At 49.4% G+C, this 18,219-nt stretch overlaps 1 protein-coding gene across 3 annotated transcripts in view; it reads right to left on the bottom strand.

Moving 5' to 3' along the window:
• Positions 1-18,219, bottom strand: part of LOC142908889 (uncharacterized) — a 48,614-nt gene that overhangs the window by 14,741 nt on the left and 15,654 nt on the right. For all 3 annotated transcript variants that reach the window (XM_076059538.1, XM_076059539.1, XM_076059540.1), the window contains exons 4-5: positions 8,616-8,887; positions 825-1,395 (exon numbers count right to left, since the gene is read on the bottom strand). In XM_076059538.1, coding sequence (XP_075915653.1) covers positions 825-1,395; positions 8,616-8,887 — 843 coding nt within the window. The remainder of the gene's footprint in view (positions 1-824; positions 1,396-8,615; positions 8,888-18,219) is intronic.

Below are 18,219 nucleotides of genomic sequence, written 5' to 3'. Positions count from 1 at the left end.
CCGACCTTGGATGAACTCGTCCGTCTGAACGGGGCCCGTAGCTATCCGTGTTGCTAAAGTTGAGGGTAAGAATCCACCCATTTTTTCGCCATATAGCATTGTGATATATAACGACTTATTGTTGGTAGCTTAGCTGATTGGAGAATATAGAGTTTATTGATAACATTAAGGTAATTTATATTTTAGTTTTTTATTGGTTCACTATATAGTATTCATTAAACATTGTATTGTATACCCAGTTACTGTGAATAGCTCAGATGTGTAGACCTTGCCTTCAACATAGCCATTTCTGTGACCAGTCACTAGCTAATCACTCAGTTATTTCAATGCTAAATTCGCCTAGTTATTTCAATGCTAAATTCTCCTGTTTGATTTGTACTAGGTGCCTCGGTGAATGTGTATGCTCTGACTTTAAACATAGCTATTTCTGTGACCAGTTACAAGCTAATCACTCAGCTATTTCAACGCTAATTTATATGCTAATTCCGTAGTCAAGGCGCTTTGTTTCTTCTGACACAGCTTAAAGGTCGTGATCTGAACGTGGCTTTTTTTCACTCCAGCGCTGTCCTACCAGACAGTCTCGTCCCTTCACCTGATGAAGGCCGCTTGTGTTGTGGCCGAAACGTCGTGAGAATATTATTGTGTTATTTTATTTTATCAATTTATTATTTTATTCTCATTCTACATGACTTTACCGAAAGAACCAAAGAAGACAAAGCGGACTTTCAAACTCCAATCCAACCGCTCCCCACCACCCCACTCTTCCACACCCCCCCCCGCTCCCCCCAACCCACAACCAACCCCACCGACACCCTCCCGCTCACCCGCAGCGGGGTCCCGCGTGCCGAAGCGCAGCGCGTAGCGCAGCGCGTGGTGGTTGTTCCACACGTAGAGGGCGCGGTCGCGCGCGTTGTACTGCACCGACGTGATGAACCGGAACGGGTTGGGGAACGGGACGGAGACGCGAGCGTCCCGCCGCGAGTCGGTGTCGTACACGTAGTCGATGCGGTCGCTCGTCCCCCCTCCTTCTCCTCCTCCTCCTCCTCCTGCGGCATCCGCCCCTCCGTCGCCGTCGTCCTCGTAAGTCGAGCGCAGGACGTGGAGGACGCCGCACGCCATGAAGGCGTCGGAGGCCAAGCGCTTGACGTAGGCCGTCTCGAAGGAGGCCTCGACGCGCATCGCGCGCGGATTTAAGCGGCTCACCACCATGCGCCCGTGGTTCTGCTCCGTGGCGTAGATGACCCAGAGGCCGCGCTCGTCGGCCGCCAGGTCGATGTCGGACTTGCCGCCCCAGCGGTAGGGCGAAGTGTCGTAGTAGTTGGCGTTGGGGATGAACGCCTCGCCGCCCTTGACGCGCGTGCGCAGGTCGAACTTGACGACGCTGCGCGTTCGCTCCTGCGACGGTGCGCAGCGTGGGTGGCAGGGAGATGTTAAGTGAGTGAGTGAGTGTGTGGTGAGGTGAGTGAGTGTGTGGTGAGGTGAGTGAGTGTGGTGTGTGTGTGGTGGAGAGGTGAGTGTGGGTGTAAGAGGTGAGTGAGTGAGTGAGTGTGGTGTGTGGTGGAGAGGTGAGTGAGTGAGTGTGTGGTGAGGTGGGTGAGTGTGAGTGTGAGAGGTGAGTGTGCGTGTGGTGGAGAGGTGAGTGTGGGTGTGAGAGGTGAGTGAGTGTGTGTGTGTGGTGTAGTGGTGGGTGAGTGTGAGAGGTGAGTATGTGTGTGTGGTGGAGAGGTGAGTGAGTGTGAGTGTGAGAGGTGAGTGAGTGAGTGTGTGGTGAGGTGAGTGAGTGTGGGTGTGGTGGAGAGGTGAGTGTGAGAGGTGAGTGAGTGTGTGTGTGGTGGAGAGGTGGGTGAGTGTGGTGGAGAGGTGAGTGTGTGTGTGTGTGGTGGAGAGGTGGGTGAGTGTGTGGTGGAGAGGTAAGCGAGTGTGGGTGTGAGAGGTGAGTGTGTGTGTGGTGGAGAGGTGGGTGAGTGTGGTGGAGAGGTGAGTGTGTGTGTGTGTGGTGGAGAGGTGGGTGAGTGTGTGGTGGAGAGGTAAGCGAGTGTGGGTGTGAGAGGTGAGTGTGTGTGGTGGAGAGGTGGGTGAGTGTGTGGTGGCGAGGTAAGTGAGTGTGGGTGTGAGAGGTGAGTGAGGGTGTGTGTGGTGGAGAGGTGAGTGAGTGTGGGTGTGAGAGGTGAGTGAGTGTATGTGTGGTGGAGAGGTGGGTGAGTGTGTGTGGGTGGGGAGAGGTGAGTGTGTGTGGTGGAGAGGTGGGTGAGTGTGGGTGTGAGAGGTGAGTGAGTGTGTGTGTGGTGGAGAGGTGGGTGAGTGTGGGTGTGAGAGGTTAGTGAGTGTGTGTGTGGTGGAGAGGTGGGTGAGTGTGGGTGTGAGAGGTGAGTGTGTGTATGTGGTGAGGTGAGTGTGAGTGTAAGAGGTGAGTGAGTGTGTGTGTGGTGGAGAGGTGGGTGAGTGTGGGTGTGAGAGGTGAGTGAGTGTGTGTGTGGTGGAGAGGTGGGTGAGTGTGGTGGAGAGGTGATTGTGTGTGTGTGGTGGAGAGGTGGGTGAGTGTGTGGTGGAGAGGTAAGTGAGTGTGGGTGTGAGAGGTGAGTGTGTGTGTGGTGGAGAGGTGAGTGAGTGTGGGTGTGAGAGGTGAGTGTGTGTGTGGTGGAGAGGTGAGTGAGTGTGTGTGTGGTGGAGGGGTGAGTGAGTGTGGGTGTGAGAGGTGAGTGAGTGTGTGTGTGTGGTGGAGAGGTGGGTGAGTGTGAGTGTGTGTGTGGTGGAGAGGTGGGTGAGTGTGTGTGGGTGGGGAGAGGTGAGTGTGTGTGTGTGTGGTGGAGAGGTGGATGAGCGTGGGTGTGAGAGGTGAGTGTGTGTGTGTGGTAAGGTGAGTGTGAGAGGTGAGTGAGTGTGTGTGTGGTGGAGAGGTGGGTGAGTGTGTGTGTGGTGGAGAGGTGGGTGAGTGTGTGTGGGTGTGAGAGGTGAGTGTGTGTGTGTGGTGGAGAGGTGAGTGAGTGTGGGTGTGAGAGGTGTGTGTGTGTGTGGTGGAGAGGTGGGTGAGTGTGGGTGTGAGAGGTGAGTGTGTGTGTGGTGAGGTGAGTGTGAGTGTGAGAGGTGGCTGAGTGTGGGTGTGAGAGGTGAGTGAGTGAGTGTGTGGGGAGAGGTGAGTGAGTGTGGTGTGTGTGTGGTGGAGAGGTGAGTGAGTGAGTGTGTGGTGAGGTGAGTGAGTGTGTGGTGAGGTGACTGAGTGTGGCGTGTGTGTGGTGGAGAGGTGAGTGTGGGTGTAAGAGGTGAGTGAGTGAGTGAGTGTGGTGTGTGGTGGAGAGGTGAGTGAGTGAGTGTGAGAGGTGAGTGAGTGAGTGTGTGGTGAGGTGGGTGAGTGTGAGAGGTGAGTGTGTGTATGGTGGAGAGGTGAGTGTGGGTGTGAGAGGTGAGTGAGTGTGTGTGGTGTAGTGGTGGGTGAGTGTGAGAGGTGAGTATGTGTGTGTGGTGGAGAGGTGAGTGAGTGAGTGTGAGTGGTGAGTGAGTGAGTGTGTGGTGAGGTGAGTGAGTGTGGGTGTGGTGGAGAGGTGAGTGTGGGTGTGAGAGGTGAGTGAGTGTGTGTGTGGTGGAGAGGTGGGTGAGTGTGGGTGTGAGAGGTTAAGTGAGTGTGTGTGTGTGGTGGAGAGGTGAGTGAGTGTGAGTGTGAGAGGTGAGTGAGTGTGTGTGTGGTGGAGAGGTGGGTGAGTGTGTGGTGGAGAGGTGAGTGAGTGTGGGTGTGAGAGGTGAGTGAGTGTGTGGTCGAGAGGTGGGTGAGTGTGAGTGTGTGTGTGGTGGAGAGGTGGGTGAGTGTGTGTGGGTGGGGAGAGGTGAGTGAGTGTGAGAGGTGAGTGAGCGTGTGTGTGGTGGAGAGGTGGGTGAGTGTGTGGTGGAGAGGTGAGTGTGGGTGTGATAGGTGAGTGTGTGTGTGGTCGAGAGGTGGGTGTGTGTGTGGTGGAGAGGTGAGTGAGTGTGGGTGTGAGAGGTGAGTGTGTGTGTGGTGGAGAGGTGGGTGAGTGTGGGTGTGAGAGGTGAGTGTGTGTGTGTGTGGTGAGGTGAGTGTGAGTGTAAGAGGTGAGTGAGTGTGTGGTGGAGAGGTGGGTGAGTGTGTGGTGGAGAGGTGAGTGAGTGTGGGTGTGAGAGGTGAGTGAGTGAGTGTGTGGTGGAGAGGTGAGTGAGTGTGGGTGTGAGAGGTGAGTGAGTGTATGTGTGGTGGAGAGGTGGGTGAGTGTGTGTGTGGTGGAGAGGTGGGTGAGTGTGTGTGGGTGTGAGAGGTGAGGGTGTGTGTGTGGTGGAGAGGTGAGTGAGTGTGGGTGTGAGAGGTGAGTGTGTGTGTGTGGTGAGGTGAGTGTGTGTGGTGGAGAGGTGGGTGAGTGTGGGTGTGAGGAGTGAGTGAGTGAGTGTGTGGTGGAGAGGTGAGTGAGTGTGGGTGTGAGAGGTGAGTGAGTGCGTGTGCGTGTGTGGGGAGAGGTGAGTGAGTGTGGATGTGTGTGGGGAGAGGTGGGTGAGTGTGTGGGAAGAGGTGAGTGAGTGCATGAGGGAGAGGGAGGGAGGGAGAGGGGGTGGGGAGAGGAAAGGTGAGCGTGAGAGGAGAGTGTGAGTGTGTGTGCGTGTATGAGTGGGTTAAGGTGTGAGCATGAAAGATCCGGGCGTGGTGGTGGTGTTGGCCACGCCAGCCCCTCGTACGCTGCGCCTGCCCTTCATAGGTGCTGCTCGCTAACAGCGCTTGCCCCAACAGTCTGTTGAAGGCTCTACAGGGGATCTTGGTCTTTGATGAGCACAAGTGAAGTGCGTGGGGGCGCTCCTCACAGTGTGTGAGGGAGAGTGGAGGTGAAGGTACAAAGGTGTTTGAGTGCGAGTGTCTGAGTGTGTGTGTGTATGTGTGTGTGTGCGTGTGTGTGGGAGCGGTAGTGTAGCGGTTAGCGCTACGCTGCGCTACGAACCCGGCGACCCGGGTTTGATTCCCGCTCACGGCCAACACCGTCAGTAACGATTATCTGAACCGGTCCTGGGCCTCCCCTAGGTCGACTCAGCCTCAAATGAGTACCTGGTGCGGTGGATAAAAACATTGCCACTGGGGAGACAAAGGCGGTCGGGCGTGGTGCTGGCCACCCACCCCCTCGTGTACCGTTCCGACCTTCATAGGTGCTCGCTAACAGCACTTGCCCCTACAGTCTGTTAAGGCTATATGGGGGATCTTTATCTTTGTGTGTGTGTATGGCTGCTTTGGGTACGCGGTCCAGACCTCCCCAGAGACCCTGGCTGACAGAGGAGGTGTTCAGGATGGTTGAGAAAAAGCGACAGGCCCACGCTCATCGGCTACAGCATCCCACGTCGGAGAATGAGGAGGCTTACCGCAGCCTTCGCTCGGAGGTTCGGAGAGCCGTGAGGCGCTGCAAGGATGGGTGGTGGTCGCGGGTTGCTGTGGAGATGGAGTCTGCCTCAATGGCCCGCGATCACAAATCTCTATTTAACTCCATCAAGAAAGTAACCTGCAGCGCCACACCTATTACCATCATTAGGGGAAAGAACGGTGATCCGATCTCCGACCCCCAGGAACAGGTTTGCAGATTTGCTTAGCATTTCTGTGAGGTCCTGGGGGAGGGGGAATCCCTCAGCCTGGAAAACATCATGGGACAAAGTGGGGATGACCCTGCTGAGGCTGCAGTGCCTCAAATATTGGAGGAAGAAGTCACTCCCTGTGAGTGGCTGGCTGAGGTGCCATCCATTGAGGAAGTACTGAAGGCGATTCAGAGCCTGAAACCAGGAAAGGCACCGGGCAGAAATGATCTCTCAAGCGAAATGCTGAGGGATTGTGGCGTTTGTGCACAGACTGCCCTACATGACATCATAACAACAGTCTGGACCACTGGATGGGTTCTGCAGGATTGGAAGAAGGGGGACCGCACAGACTGTAACAACTACAGGGGAATCTCAAGGATTATTCAACATTGCCTTGCTAGGCACACTGAGGAGAGGCTGGCGGAGCTCCAATACGGTTTCAGGAAAGGGCGGTCCTGAACAGATGCCATATATTCTGCCCGTGTGCTACAGCAGAAGTGTAGGGAATTCCAACAAGACCTACATCTCTGCTCCATTGACCTGGTCAAGGCCTATGATACCATCAATAGGCCTGGGCTCTGGGTTGTTCTTCGTATTTTCGGAATCCCTGAGCCTCTGCTCATGATCATTAAGGACCTTCATGATAGTGAGCGGGCCCGGGTAAAACTACGTGGCCGGGAGTCAGAGCCATTCCCTGTACACCTTGGGGTGCAACAGGGATGTCCTCTGGCTCCAACATTATTTAACATCTATTTCGACCACGTAGTTCGTGAAGCCTTCAGTAGCTGTACCCGAGGAATTTCCATCTGGTACAGGTAGAATGGGAGGCTGATCGATGCCCGGGTGCGGTCAAGGGATGGCTCCCTATTGGTCAACCACGTTATGTATGCCGACGACCTGGTAATAGCAGCTCACTCAGAGGAGAAATTGGAGGCGCTGCTGCTGAAACTTGAGTGTGCCACGGAGTGGTGGGGCCTTACCATCAGCCCCACCAAAACTAAGCACCTGCCTGGGTATTTTATACCATCGGACACTCCACCCCCACAACTCCCAATCGGTGATGGGGCAGTTGTGGAGAGAGTGGAGAGTTTCCCATACCTGGGCAGTGTGCTTATGACTGGCTCCAGTTTAACAGCAGAGGTCTCACTCCGAATCAGTCGAGCGGCATCATCTTTTCATCGTTGCATAAAGCTGTGTGGAAGCTACCTGGTCTGTCACTCCGCAAGAAGCTTCAGGCCTTCTCAGCCACAGTCATTCCCTCTCTTCTCTATGCTTGTGAAACGTGGACACCCCTAATGGAACACCTTCGCCAGTTAGAAACATTTAGGCTGGCCTGCCTACAATCCATCCTGGGTTTAACCAGACTGGATTGTGTGAGGAGTTCACAATTCCTCGAAAGATCTGGACAAAGTCCCATCGGTGAGCTCCTCCGGCAGGCAAGGCTGCGTTGGCTGGGCCATGTAGCCCGCATGCCCAATCACCGCATGCCCAAATCGCTTTTGTTCGGCTGGATCGAGGTGGCTAAACGGGCGCGGCACGGGCTAGAGAAGAGATGGAGTGACGTGGTACAGGAGGATGTGGAGCTGAGTGGACTTGCCAATGACTGGTACCAGCGGTGTCAAGATCGGCCTCTGTGGAGGAGGATTGTGAAGGACGCTACTGGGCAGTTGTAGGCAGTCGCCCTCCAACAACAACAGAGGGTTGAGGAGCGACGCTCACAACAACGAGCGGAGCGCCGGGTGGCTAAAACACAGCAAGTTGGCACAGTAGGGGGCACAGGTGGTGCATCAGCCGGTCATCTCGGTCATCTCAGTCAGTCGACCCATGGCACCTGGGTCTGCCCCGTGACCTCCTGCCAGCGGGCATTCGACACTTCACGTGGCCTCAAGGTGCACATGGCCTGGCACAAGCGTCGTGGTGACGTCACCGCCACTTAGTGGCGAAAGGCGGTTGTTGTTGTTGTATATACAGCTCACAACTGGAGGGCTCTCGCTCCCCAGTTAATTCATTCAGCAACTGCAATGTTTACTGGAGTTCTGAGCTCAGTCTACAAACTATAAAACTATTAACTATTTTTATTTTACAGGTCAGGACCACTGAGCCGGGATAGCTCTTTTTCAGAAGCGACCTGGCCACTAAATGATGGCTCAACGGAGTGGAAATGTACAGCAGCCAAATACTCTGAACGCGTGACGTCGATTCTCAACGTGGAGGGAAAAAAACGGAAGACCCAGAGGAAAAATCCACGAGGAGAACACGCAAACTCCAAATATACAGCAGCAGGCGTCAGGGTCGGGATTGAACCCACGAGCTTATGTATACCAGGCGAGGTCGTAAACATCTCTCCACCATATTCTTGGTTCTTTCGGTAAAGTCACGTAGAAGGGAAACAATAAAATAATAAAAATATCTCTCCACCAGTCATTGCAACAGTCCCTAGCCTGATAAAAGTTTAGTGTCAGCTTATGTGTTGGTGCCCCCACCTGGAAAGAGAAATCAAAGTTCTATCCGGCCCTCTGGCAAAAGCTCTCTCCCCACCACCATCCCATACTTCGGCTAATGAACACAATTAATAATTCAACACATTTGATATTCGCGCCAATCTGAGAACCGCAGGGGCCATCACGAATGAAGGGGCCATTTCACAGACGGGTATATACGCTGCCAGTAGAGAGAAGGGGTGACGTTGCCAAGTGGTTTCACCCACGGCCTCTTGCATACCAGGCGAGGTAGTGAACATCTCTCCACCGCGCCGCCCCTACGGCCCCTATCGTCATCATCATCATCACGGCTCTGTCGTACCAGGCAAGGTCCACCAAGCCATACAGCTCTTTTCCAGAAGCGAGCTGGCCACACAAAATGACAGCTCAACCAAGCGGCTTCTCACATGGCAAAGTAATAGCGCCCAATTACTCTAAACGCGTGTGGATTCTAAACGAGGTAGTTAACATCTCTCCACCGCGGCGCCCCGACCGCCCCTACCGCCCCTACCGCCATCTGCCGTCCATCATCCCACTGGTGCTCACGAGGAACCCCCCCCCCCTCCCCCGGCGCCGGGCACCGACCCTGTTGAAGAACACAGCTCCGTCGTACACCACGAAGCCCGTGCCGTCGACGCGGTGCGGCAGCTTGTAGTTGGTGAGCGGTCGCCTGGCCAGGATGTCCTGGAGGGAGGCGTACTCCACCAGTCTGTCAGTGCGGAACGGCGTCCACGGCATGACGTACACCTTGTCGGTGGCCTGCAGCGGGTCGCGGCACCACGAGCCGGCCTGCTGCTTCGCCTCCAGGAGGTGCGAGGCCTCGCCAACGAGGAGGACGCTGCCCGGGCACGGGAAGACTGCCCAGGGAAAACGAGGGACAGACGAATGAACGAACGGTCGGGTCAGGGATTCGCGGCTGCTCCCTAAGTTGATATTCCATCAACTGAAAACGTTTTTTTTATTCTTGGTTCTTTCGGTAAAGTCACCACCACGTAGAAAGGAAACAATAAAATAATAAAAATATAAAACAATTAAATTCTCACGACGTTTCGACTGCAACACAAGCAATCATCATCAGGTGTTAAAACCACAGCAAGAAAAAAACACAGCAAGAACATTTTCTTGCTCTGGTTTTCACACCTGATGACGATTACTTGGTGTTGCAGTCGAAACGTCGTGATAATTTTATTGTGTTTTTTATATTTTTATAATTTTATTATTTCCCTTCTACGTGGTGACTTTACCAAAAGAACCAAGAATATGAATCCCTGCAGTCACGAAAGCTTTAAATAAAGCCTCCTGTGTTATTGGCAGAAAGGGCTAAAACCTATTCTTATCTTTCAATACTTTTGATACTGGCAAAACAATATTTCCCGATGGTGTTGCTGTTCACCTCCGAGCTATCAACGCTCCGATAGTGCCGCTGTCCTTGTCCTGGTCACCTTTCGGCATTCTCTGGCCAGACACTGATGGGACTGGGCCATAAAGACGGCTGTCTCTGGTGTAGGCCAATACGTTTCAAAGACAGTGCATCACATACTACCGGAGCGTGATGTTTCCGTTTGCAAGTTCACCGTGAGTATGTGCGCGGTTATTGCAGACGTCTGTTGAGTACACGTCAACAACAGACAGAGCGAGTTCAATAAAAATGTCAAACAGACGAGGCGGTGATGGGAGAGCGACTTGAGACCCCTGCACCGTTTAGCCGATGAGTGCCTCCCGGCGATGGATAACAATCACCCGTGGCAGTCCTCATACGGCTGTGGGCCTCTGTGAAGCAAAGCCGCAGGGCCATGGATGGGGTCCTACCTCTGGTTTTAAAAGGTAAGTTTGGTACGAGCGGCTGGATTTAATCACTCGCTCTGAATGTAATGACATTGTCCTGTAAGCAAACTTGGCCCCGCCATAGGAAGGTGGAATTCCCACCACTGGCTCAGGGTTGTAAGCGGGAGATGAGAGCCAAATGCGTCGAGACGCTCTTCTTGAGCAGGAAAATCAGTTTTGAGTCGTCGTCGAATGCGACGGCGAGTGTCTGTTGCCAACCAACTCCTCAACTTGGGCACCGCAGTGGCATAGATGTTGACTACCTCGCCTGGTATACAGGAAGTCGTGGGTTCGATCCTGACCCTGATGCCTGCTGCTGTATATTTGGAGTTTGCGTGTCTCTCTCCGTTTTGAGATGTTAACTACCTCGCCTGGTATACAGGATGTCGTGGGTTCGATCCCGACCCTGACGCCTGCTGCTGCTGTATATTTGGAGTTTGCGTGTCTCTCTCTCTCTCAGTGGTGAGATGTTAACCGCCTCGCCTGGTATTCGATGGGTAGGTCGCTATGGTGGGCCAAAGCATATATATATAATATTCTCACGACGTTTCGGCCACAACACAAGCGGCCTTCATCAGGTGAAGGGACGAGACTGTCTGGTAGGACAGCGCTGGAGTGAAAAAAAGCCACGTTCAGATCACGACCTTTAAGCTGTGTCAGAAGGAACAAAGCGCCTTGACAAAAGAATTAGCATATAATTTAGCATTGAAATGGCCGAGTGATTAGCTTGTGACTGGTCACAGAAATGGCTATGTTAAAGTTAAAGCATACACATCTGCAGAGGCACCCCTTGACAAAGGAATTAGCATAGAATTTAGCATTGAAATAGCTGAGTGATTAGCTTGTAACTGGTCACAGAAATAGCTATGTTTAAAGTCAGAGCATACACATTCACCGAGGCACCTAGTACAAATCAAACAGGAAAATTTAGCATTGAAATAACTAGGCGAATTTAGCATTGAAATAACTGAGTGATTAGCTAGTGACTGGTCACAGAAATGGCTATGTTGAAGTCAAGGTCTACACATCTGAGCTATTCACAGTAACTGGGTATACAATACAATGTATAATGAATACTATATAGTGAACCAATAAAAAACTAAAATATAAATTACCTTAATGTTATCAATAAACTCTATATTCTCCAATCAGCTAAGCTACCAACAATAAGTCGTTATATATCACAATGCTATATGGCGAAAAAATGGGTGGATTCTTACCCTCAACTTTAGCAACACGGATAGCTACGGGCCCCGTTCAGATGGACGAGTTCATCCAAGCTCGGAACAGAGGAGGGGGAGAGAGACAGCTGCGAGGCGCTATTATACTCCATGTTGTAAACCATACCATTAACCGTGGTGTGAGAGGTATTAAGAGTCAATGCTGGTGAAAGAGCTGCGGTCTGAAGGTCATCGTAAAATACTATTAATTAAGAACGGAAATGGTTTCAAACATCTTTCCAATGGTTACTAAGCCAGAATCCATCTTCTCGGTTGAAATTGTCTCTGTGCTTGTATATGTGAATGGCCTCATGAACGAATCTCTCATGGTAGCCGGTTGGTTTGCAAAGAACCTCCGTCTTGGAGAAGTCAATGTCATGTGAGCCCACTGAATTATAACAGTGATCTGCCACGGCAGAGGAGTTCGTCCAACCGTGTTTCAAGTCTGCTTTATGTTCACGGATGCGGTCCGAGATATGTCGTTTGGTTTCTCCAATGTAGCTACTACCACAGAGGCACTTTAGTTTGTAAACGCCCGGGTACTGTATGTCTGGAACAGCATCTTTTACAGATGGAACTAGATCACGGATTTTATGTATTGTGTTGAATCGGACCTGGACCTTGTGTTTATTCAGGATTTTGGAGATCTTTTTAGTGACCCCTGCAATGTAGGGTAAGGTGATGGTTTTGAGTGGCTCCACAAGAGAATCCTTCTTCATGACTGGAGTGATGGCTTTGCGGATTGTGTAGTCGGAGTAACCATTAGCCCTGAGAGCCTGGTGTACGTGCTTGAGTTCACTGGTAATGTGTTCCTGGTCGGAAATGCATTGGGCTCTATGGTATAGAGTCTTGGTGAGGGAGTTCTTCTGGAATGGATGGTGGTGGGAATCCGGTATCAAGTAAGCATCTGCATGGGTGGCTTTCCTGTAGACAGAGTGGCTCATTGAACCATCATGTCTCCTTTTAATTAAGACATCCAAAAAGGGTAGTTTGCCATCTTTTTCGACCTCCATGGTAAATCTGATGGCTGGGTGTATGGAATTGATGTGGTCACGGAATTGGTCTAGAGCAGGCTGGCCATGTGGCCAGATGACAAAGGTGTCATCCACGTACCTCTTCCATAAGGTCGGGCGTAGAGTGGCAGTCTGGATGCCATCAGTTTCAAAATTTTCCATGAATACGTTGGCTACACCCGGAGATAGGGGGGAAACCATTGGGGTGCCCTCAGTTTGTTTGTAGAAAGTTCAATTCCAGGTGAAGTATGTGTTGGTTAAGCAATGTCTCACAAGGGGGGGTACACCCACACACCGAAAAGATAGACGTCAACAAAGTCGTAATTAAGCGCAGTAACAGTTCCATTTCTGATGGTCTGAAATCCGTTTTAGCTAAAGGTCTAAACTTTGCTGTCACCCCGAGACACTTACCGGTTAATGATATCATTGCCCATGTCGACGTTGCACTCAAGGGCTTGAGTCCCATCGCTGCAGCCGTAGCAAGATCTGAAATCGCTGCAACCCTCAAAAACGCTAAGTTGCCACCCAGCAACATCAGCAAAGACGAACGTTTTGAATTATCTCAATTAAAAAGAAGGATGATATTGTCGTCCTCTCAGCCGACAAGGGCAATGCCACTGTCATCATGGACAAAACAGAATATAACAACAAAATTCAAGAACTACTCAACGATGGCAGCTATACAAAAATAAAAAGAGATCCCACCAACAGCCTGGTTACCAAAACGAACAAAATCATCTCTGATTCAACAGAAATAATTGATGAGACCAAACAGTTCTCGTTGAAACCCTCTGCTGCCAGACCACCAAGATGATATGGCCTTCCAAAGATACACAAAGAAGATACACCCCTTCGTCCCATCGTCTCTACTATCAACTCCCCCACCTATAAACTGGCACGTTTTCTTGCTGATATACTGCGACCTTTCACTGGAAAAACCACCTCTGCGGTACTAAATTCTACTCACCTGGTATCGACAATCAAAGGCATTTCCCTGTCCCCAGACGACCTGCTTGTCAGTTTTGATGTGGTGTCCTTGTTCACCAAAGTCCCAGTACCTGACACCATCGCTATCATTGAAGACCTGGTTCATCAAGGACTGCACACTGATGTACCCCCCCTGGTGAGACATTGCTTAACCAACACATACTTCACCTGGAATGGAACTTTCTACAAACAAACTGAGGGCACCCCAATGGGATCCCCCCTATCTCCGGTTGTAGCCAACGTATTCATGGAAAAAATTGAAACTGACGCCATCCAGACTGCCACTCTACGCCCGACCTTATGGAAGAGGTACGTGGATGACACCTTTGTCATCTGGCCACATGGCCAGCCTGCTCTAGACAAATTCCGGGACCACATCAATTCCATACACCCAGCCATCAGATTTACCATGGAGGTCGAAAAAGATGGCAAAATACCCTTTTTGGAGGTCTTAATTAAAAGGAGACATGATGGTTCAATGAGCCACTTTGTCTACAGGAAAGCCACCCATACAGATGCTTACTTGAAACCGGATTCCACCACCATCCATCCCAGAAGAACTCCCTCATCAAGACTCTATACCATAGAGCCCAATGCATTTCCGACCAGGAACACATTACCAGTGAACTCAAGCACGTACACCAGGCTCTCAGGGCTAATGGTTACTAGGACTACACAATCTGCAAAGCCATCACTCCAGTCATGAAGAAGGATTCTCTTGTGGAGCCACTCAAAACCATCACCTTACCCTACATTGCAGGGGTCACTAAAAAGATCTCCAAAATCCTGAATAAACACAAGATCCAGGTCCGATTCAACACAATACATAAAATCCCTGATCTAGTTCCATCTGTAAAAGATGCTGGTCCAGACATACAGTACCCGGGCGTTTACAAACTAAAGTGCCTCTGTGGTAGTAGCTACATTGGAGAAACCAAACGACATATCTCGGACCGCATCCGTGAACATAAAGCAGACTTGAAACACGGTAGGACGAACTCTTCTGCCGTGACAGATAACTGTTATAATTCAGTGGGCTCACATGACATTGACTTCTCCAAAACGGAGGTTCTTTGCAAACCAACCGGCTACCATGAGAGATTCGTTCATGAGGCCATTCACATATACAAGCACAGAGACAATTTCAACCGAGAAGATGGATTCTGGCTTAGTAACCATTGGAAAGATGTTTTAAACCATTTCCGTTCTTAATTAATTGTATTTTACGATGACCTTCAGACCGCAGCTCTTTCACCAGCATTGACTCTTAATACCTCTCACACCACGGTTAATGGTATGGTTTACAACATGGAGTATAATAGCGCCTCGCAGCTGTCTCTCTCCCCCTCCTCTGTTCCGACCTTGGATGAACTCGTCCGTCTGAACGGGGCCCGTAGCTATCCGTGTTGCTAAAGTTGAGGGTAAGAATCCACCCATTTTTTCGCCATATAGCATTGTGATATATAACGACTTATTGTTGGTAGCTTAGCTGATTGGAGAATATAGAGTTTATTGATAACATTAAGGTAATTTATATTTTAGTTTTTTATTGGTTCACTATATAGTATTCATTATACATTGTATTGTATACCCAGTTACTGTGAATAGCTCAGATGTGTAGACCTTGACTTCAACATAGCCATTTCTGTGACCAGTCACTAGCTAATCACTCAGTTATTTCAATGCTAAATTCGCCTAGTTATTTCAATGCTAAATTCTCCTGTTTGATTTGTACAAGGTGCCTCGGTGAATGTGTATGCTCTGACTTTAAACAAAGCTATTTCTGTGACCAGTTACAAGCTAATCACTCAGCTATTTCAATGCTAAATTCTATGCTAATTCCTTTGTCAAGGGGTGCCTCTGCAGATGTGTATGCTTTAACTTAGCTATTTCAATGCTAAATTCTATGCTAATTCCTTTGCCAAGGGTGCCTCTGCGGATGTGTATGCTTTAACTTTAACATAGCCATTTCTGTGACCAGTCACAAGCTAATCACTCGGCCATTTCAATGCTAAATTATATGCTAATTCCTTTGTCAAGGCGCTTTGTTTCTTCTGACACAGCTTAAAGGTCGTGATCTGAACGTGGCTTTTTTTCACTCCAGCGCTGTCCTACCAGACAGTCTCGTCCCTTCACCTGATGAAGGCCGCTTGTGTTGTGGCCGAAACGTCGTGAGAATATTATTGTGTTATTTTATTTTATCAATTTATTATTTTGATCTCATTCTACGTGACTTTACCGAAAGAACCAAAGAAGATGAATCCTTGCAGTCACGAAAGCTTTAAATCGAAATTTAACCGCCTCTACGGGGAGGGATTTCACACATCCTTAAGATCATTCAACAGACTCCGGGATAAGAAGGCTCAACTAATCGAGTCTCTCACCTTTCTGAAGAGATGCCGCGACTCTAAGGTAATACCAACCGCATTTACACTAACCTCTGCTGTTGCAACTTCTCTCAATGCAAAACGAATTCTAGCTAGAACAATATTCACTCTTATCTCGGAAAAAATCAGACTAACACGCACCGAACTCGATCAGTTAGACAAGACACTCTACAAATCACACTTAACATTGACAGCAACAATGTCTACATCGGATTGGGAACATGTAGACAATATGACTACCTCTTCGGCTGCCACTATGTCGACCAAATGTAGGGACAATTTGATTTCCAAATTCAATCACCTCTCCAGCTAAAAATCGGACCCACACAACGAAAAGATAGACGTCAACAAAGTCGTAATTAATCGCAGTAACAGTTCCATTTCTGATGGTCTGATATCCGTTTTAGCTAAAGGTCTAAACTTTGCTGTCACACCGAGACACTTACCGGTTAATGATATCATTGCCCATGTCGACGTTGCACTCAAGGGCTTGAGTCCCATCGCTGCAGACGTAGCAAGATCTGAAATCGCTGCAACCCTCAAAAACGCTAAGTTGCCACCCAGCAACATCAGCAAAGACGAACGCTTTGAATTATCTCAATTAAAAAGAAGGATGATATTGTCGTCCTCTCAGCCGACAAGGGCAATGCCACTGTCATCATGGACAAAACAGAATATAACAACAAAATTCAAGAACTACTCAACGATGGCAGCTATACAAAAATAAAAAGAGATCCCACCAACAGCCTGGTTACCAAAACGAACAAAATCATCTCTGATTCAACAGCATTAATTGATGAGACCAAACAGTTCTCGTTGAAACCCTCTGCTGCCAGACCACCAAGATTATATGGCCTTCCAAAGATACACAGAGAAGATACACCCCTTCGTCCCATCATCTCTACTATCAACTCCCCCACCTATAAACTGGCACGTTTTCTTGCTGATATACTGTGACATTTCACTGGAAAAAACACCTCTGTGGTACTAAATTCTACTCACCTGGTATCGACAATCAAAGGCATTTCCCTGTCTCCAGACGACCTGCTTGTCAGTTTTGATGTGGTGTCCTTGTTCACCAAAGTCCCGGTACCTGACACCATCGCTATCATTGAAGACCTGGTTCATCAAGGACTGCACACTGATGTACCCCCCCTGGTGAGACATTGCGTAACCAACACATACTTCACCTGGAATGGAACTTTCTACAAACAAACTGAGGGCACCCCAATGGGCTCCCCCCTATCTCCAGTTATAGCCAACGTATTTATGGAAAATTTTGAAACTGACGCCATCCAGACTGCCACTCTACGCCCGACCTTATGGAAGAGGTACGTGGATGACACCTTTGTCATCTGGCCACATGGCCAGCCTGCTCTAGACCAATTCCGCGACCACATCAATTCCATACACCCAGCCATCAGATTTACCATGGAGGTCGAAAAAGATGGCAAACTACCCTTTTTGGATGTCGTAATTAAAAGGAGACATGATGGTTCAATGAGCCACTCTGTCTACAGGAAAGCCACCCATACAGATGCTCACTTGAAATCGGATTCCCACCACCATCCATCCCAGAAGAACTCCCTCATCAAGACTCTATACCATAGAGCCCAATGCATTTCCGACCAGGAACACATTACCATTGAACTCAAGCACGTACACCAGGCTCTCAGGGCTAATGGTTACTCCGACTACACAATCCGCAAAGCCATCACTCCAGTCATGAAGAAGGATTCTCTTGTGGAGCCACTCAAAACCATCACCTTACCCTACATTGCAGGGGTCACTAAAAAGATCTCCAAAATCCTGAATAAACACAAGATCCAGGTCCGATTCAACACAGTACATAAAATCCGTGATCTAGTTCCATCTGTAAAAGATGCTGTTCCAGACATACAGTACCCGGGCGTTTACAAACTAAAGTGCCTCTGTGGTAGTAGCTACATTGGAGAAACCAAACGACATATCTCGGACGGCATCCGTGAACATAAAGCAGACCTGCCGTGGCAGATCACTGTTATAATTCAGTGGGCTCACATGACATTGACTTCTCCAAGACGGAGGTTCTTTGCAAACCAACCGGCTACCATGAGAGATTCGTTCATGAGGCCATTCACATATACAAGCACAGAGACAATTTCAACCGAGAAGATGGATTCTGGCTTAGTAACCATTGGAAAGATGTTTTAAACCATTTCCGTTCTAAATTAATTGTATTTTACGATGACCTTCAGACCGCAGCTCTTTCACCAGCATTGACTCTTAATACCTCTCACACCACGGTTAATGGTATGGTTTACAACATGGAGTATAATAGCGCCTTGCAGCTGCCTCTCTCCCCCTCCTCTGTTCCGACCTTGGATGAACTCGTCCGTCTGAACGGGGCCCGTAGCTATCCGTGTTGCTAAAGTTGAGGGTAAGAATCCACCCATTTTTTTGCCATATAGCATTGTGATATATAACGACTTATTGTTGGTAGCTTAGCTGATTGGAGAATATAGAGTTTATTGATAACATTAAGGTAATTTATATTTTAGTTTTTTATTGGTTCACTGTGTAGTATTCATTATACATTGTATTGTATACCCAGTTACTGTGAATAGCTCAGATGTGTAGACCTTGACTTCAACATAGCCATTTCTGTGACCAGTCACTAGCTAATCACTCAGTTATTTCAATGCTAAATTCGCCTAGTTATTTCAATGCTAAATTCTCCTGTTTGATTTGTACTAGGTGCCTCGGTGAATGTGTATGC

Source organism: Petromyzon marinus, unplaced genomic scaffold, assembly GCF_048934315.1.
Source record: "Petromyzon marinus isolate PM22_M1 ecotype Great Lakes invasive population unplaced genomic scaffold, UKy_Petmar_22M1.pri1.0 PM_G_Scaffold_109, whole genome shotgun sequence".
Classification (NCBI taxonomy): domain Eukaryota; kingdom Metazoa; phylum Chordata; class Hyperoartia; order Petromyzontiformes; family Petromyzontidae; genus Petromyzon; species Petromyzon marinus.
Note: the sequence above shows the minus strand (reverse complement) of the source record. Positions and strands in the feature narration are given on the sequence as shown.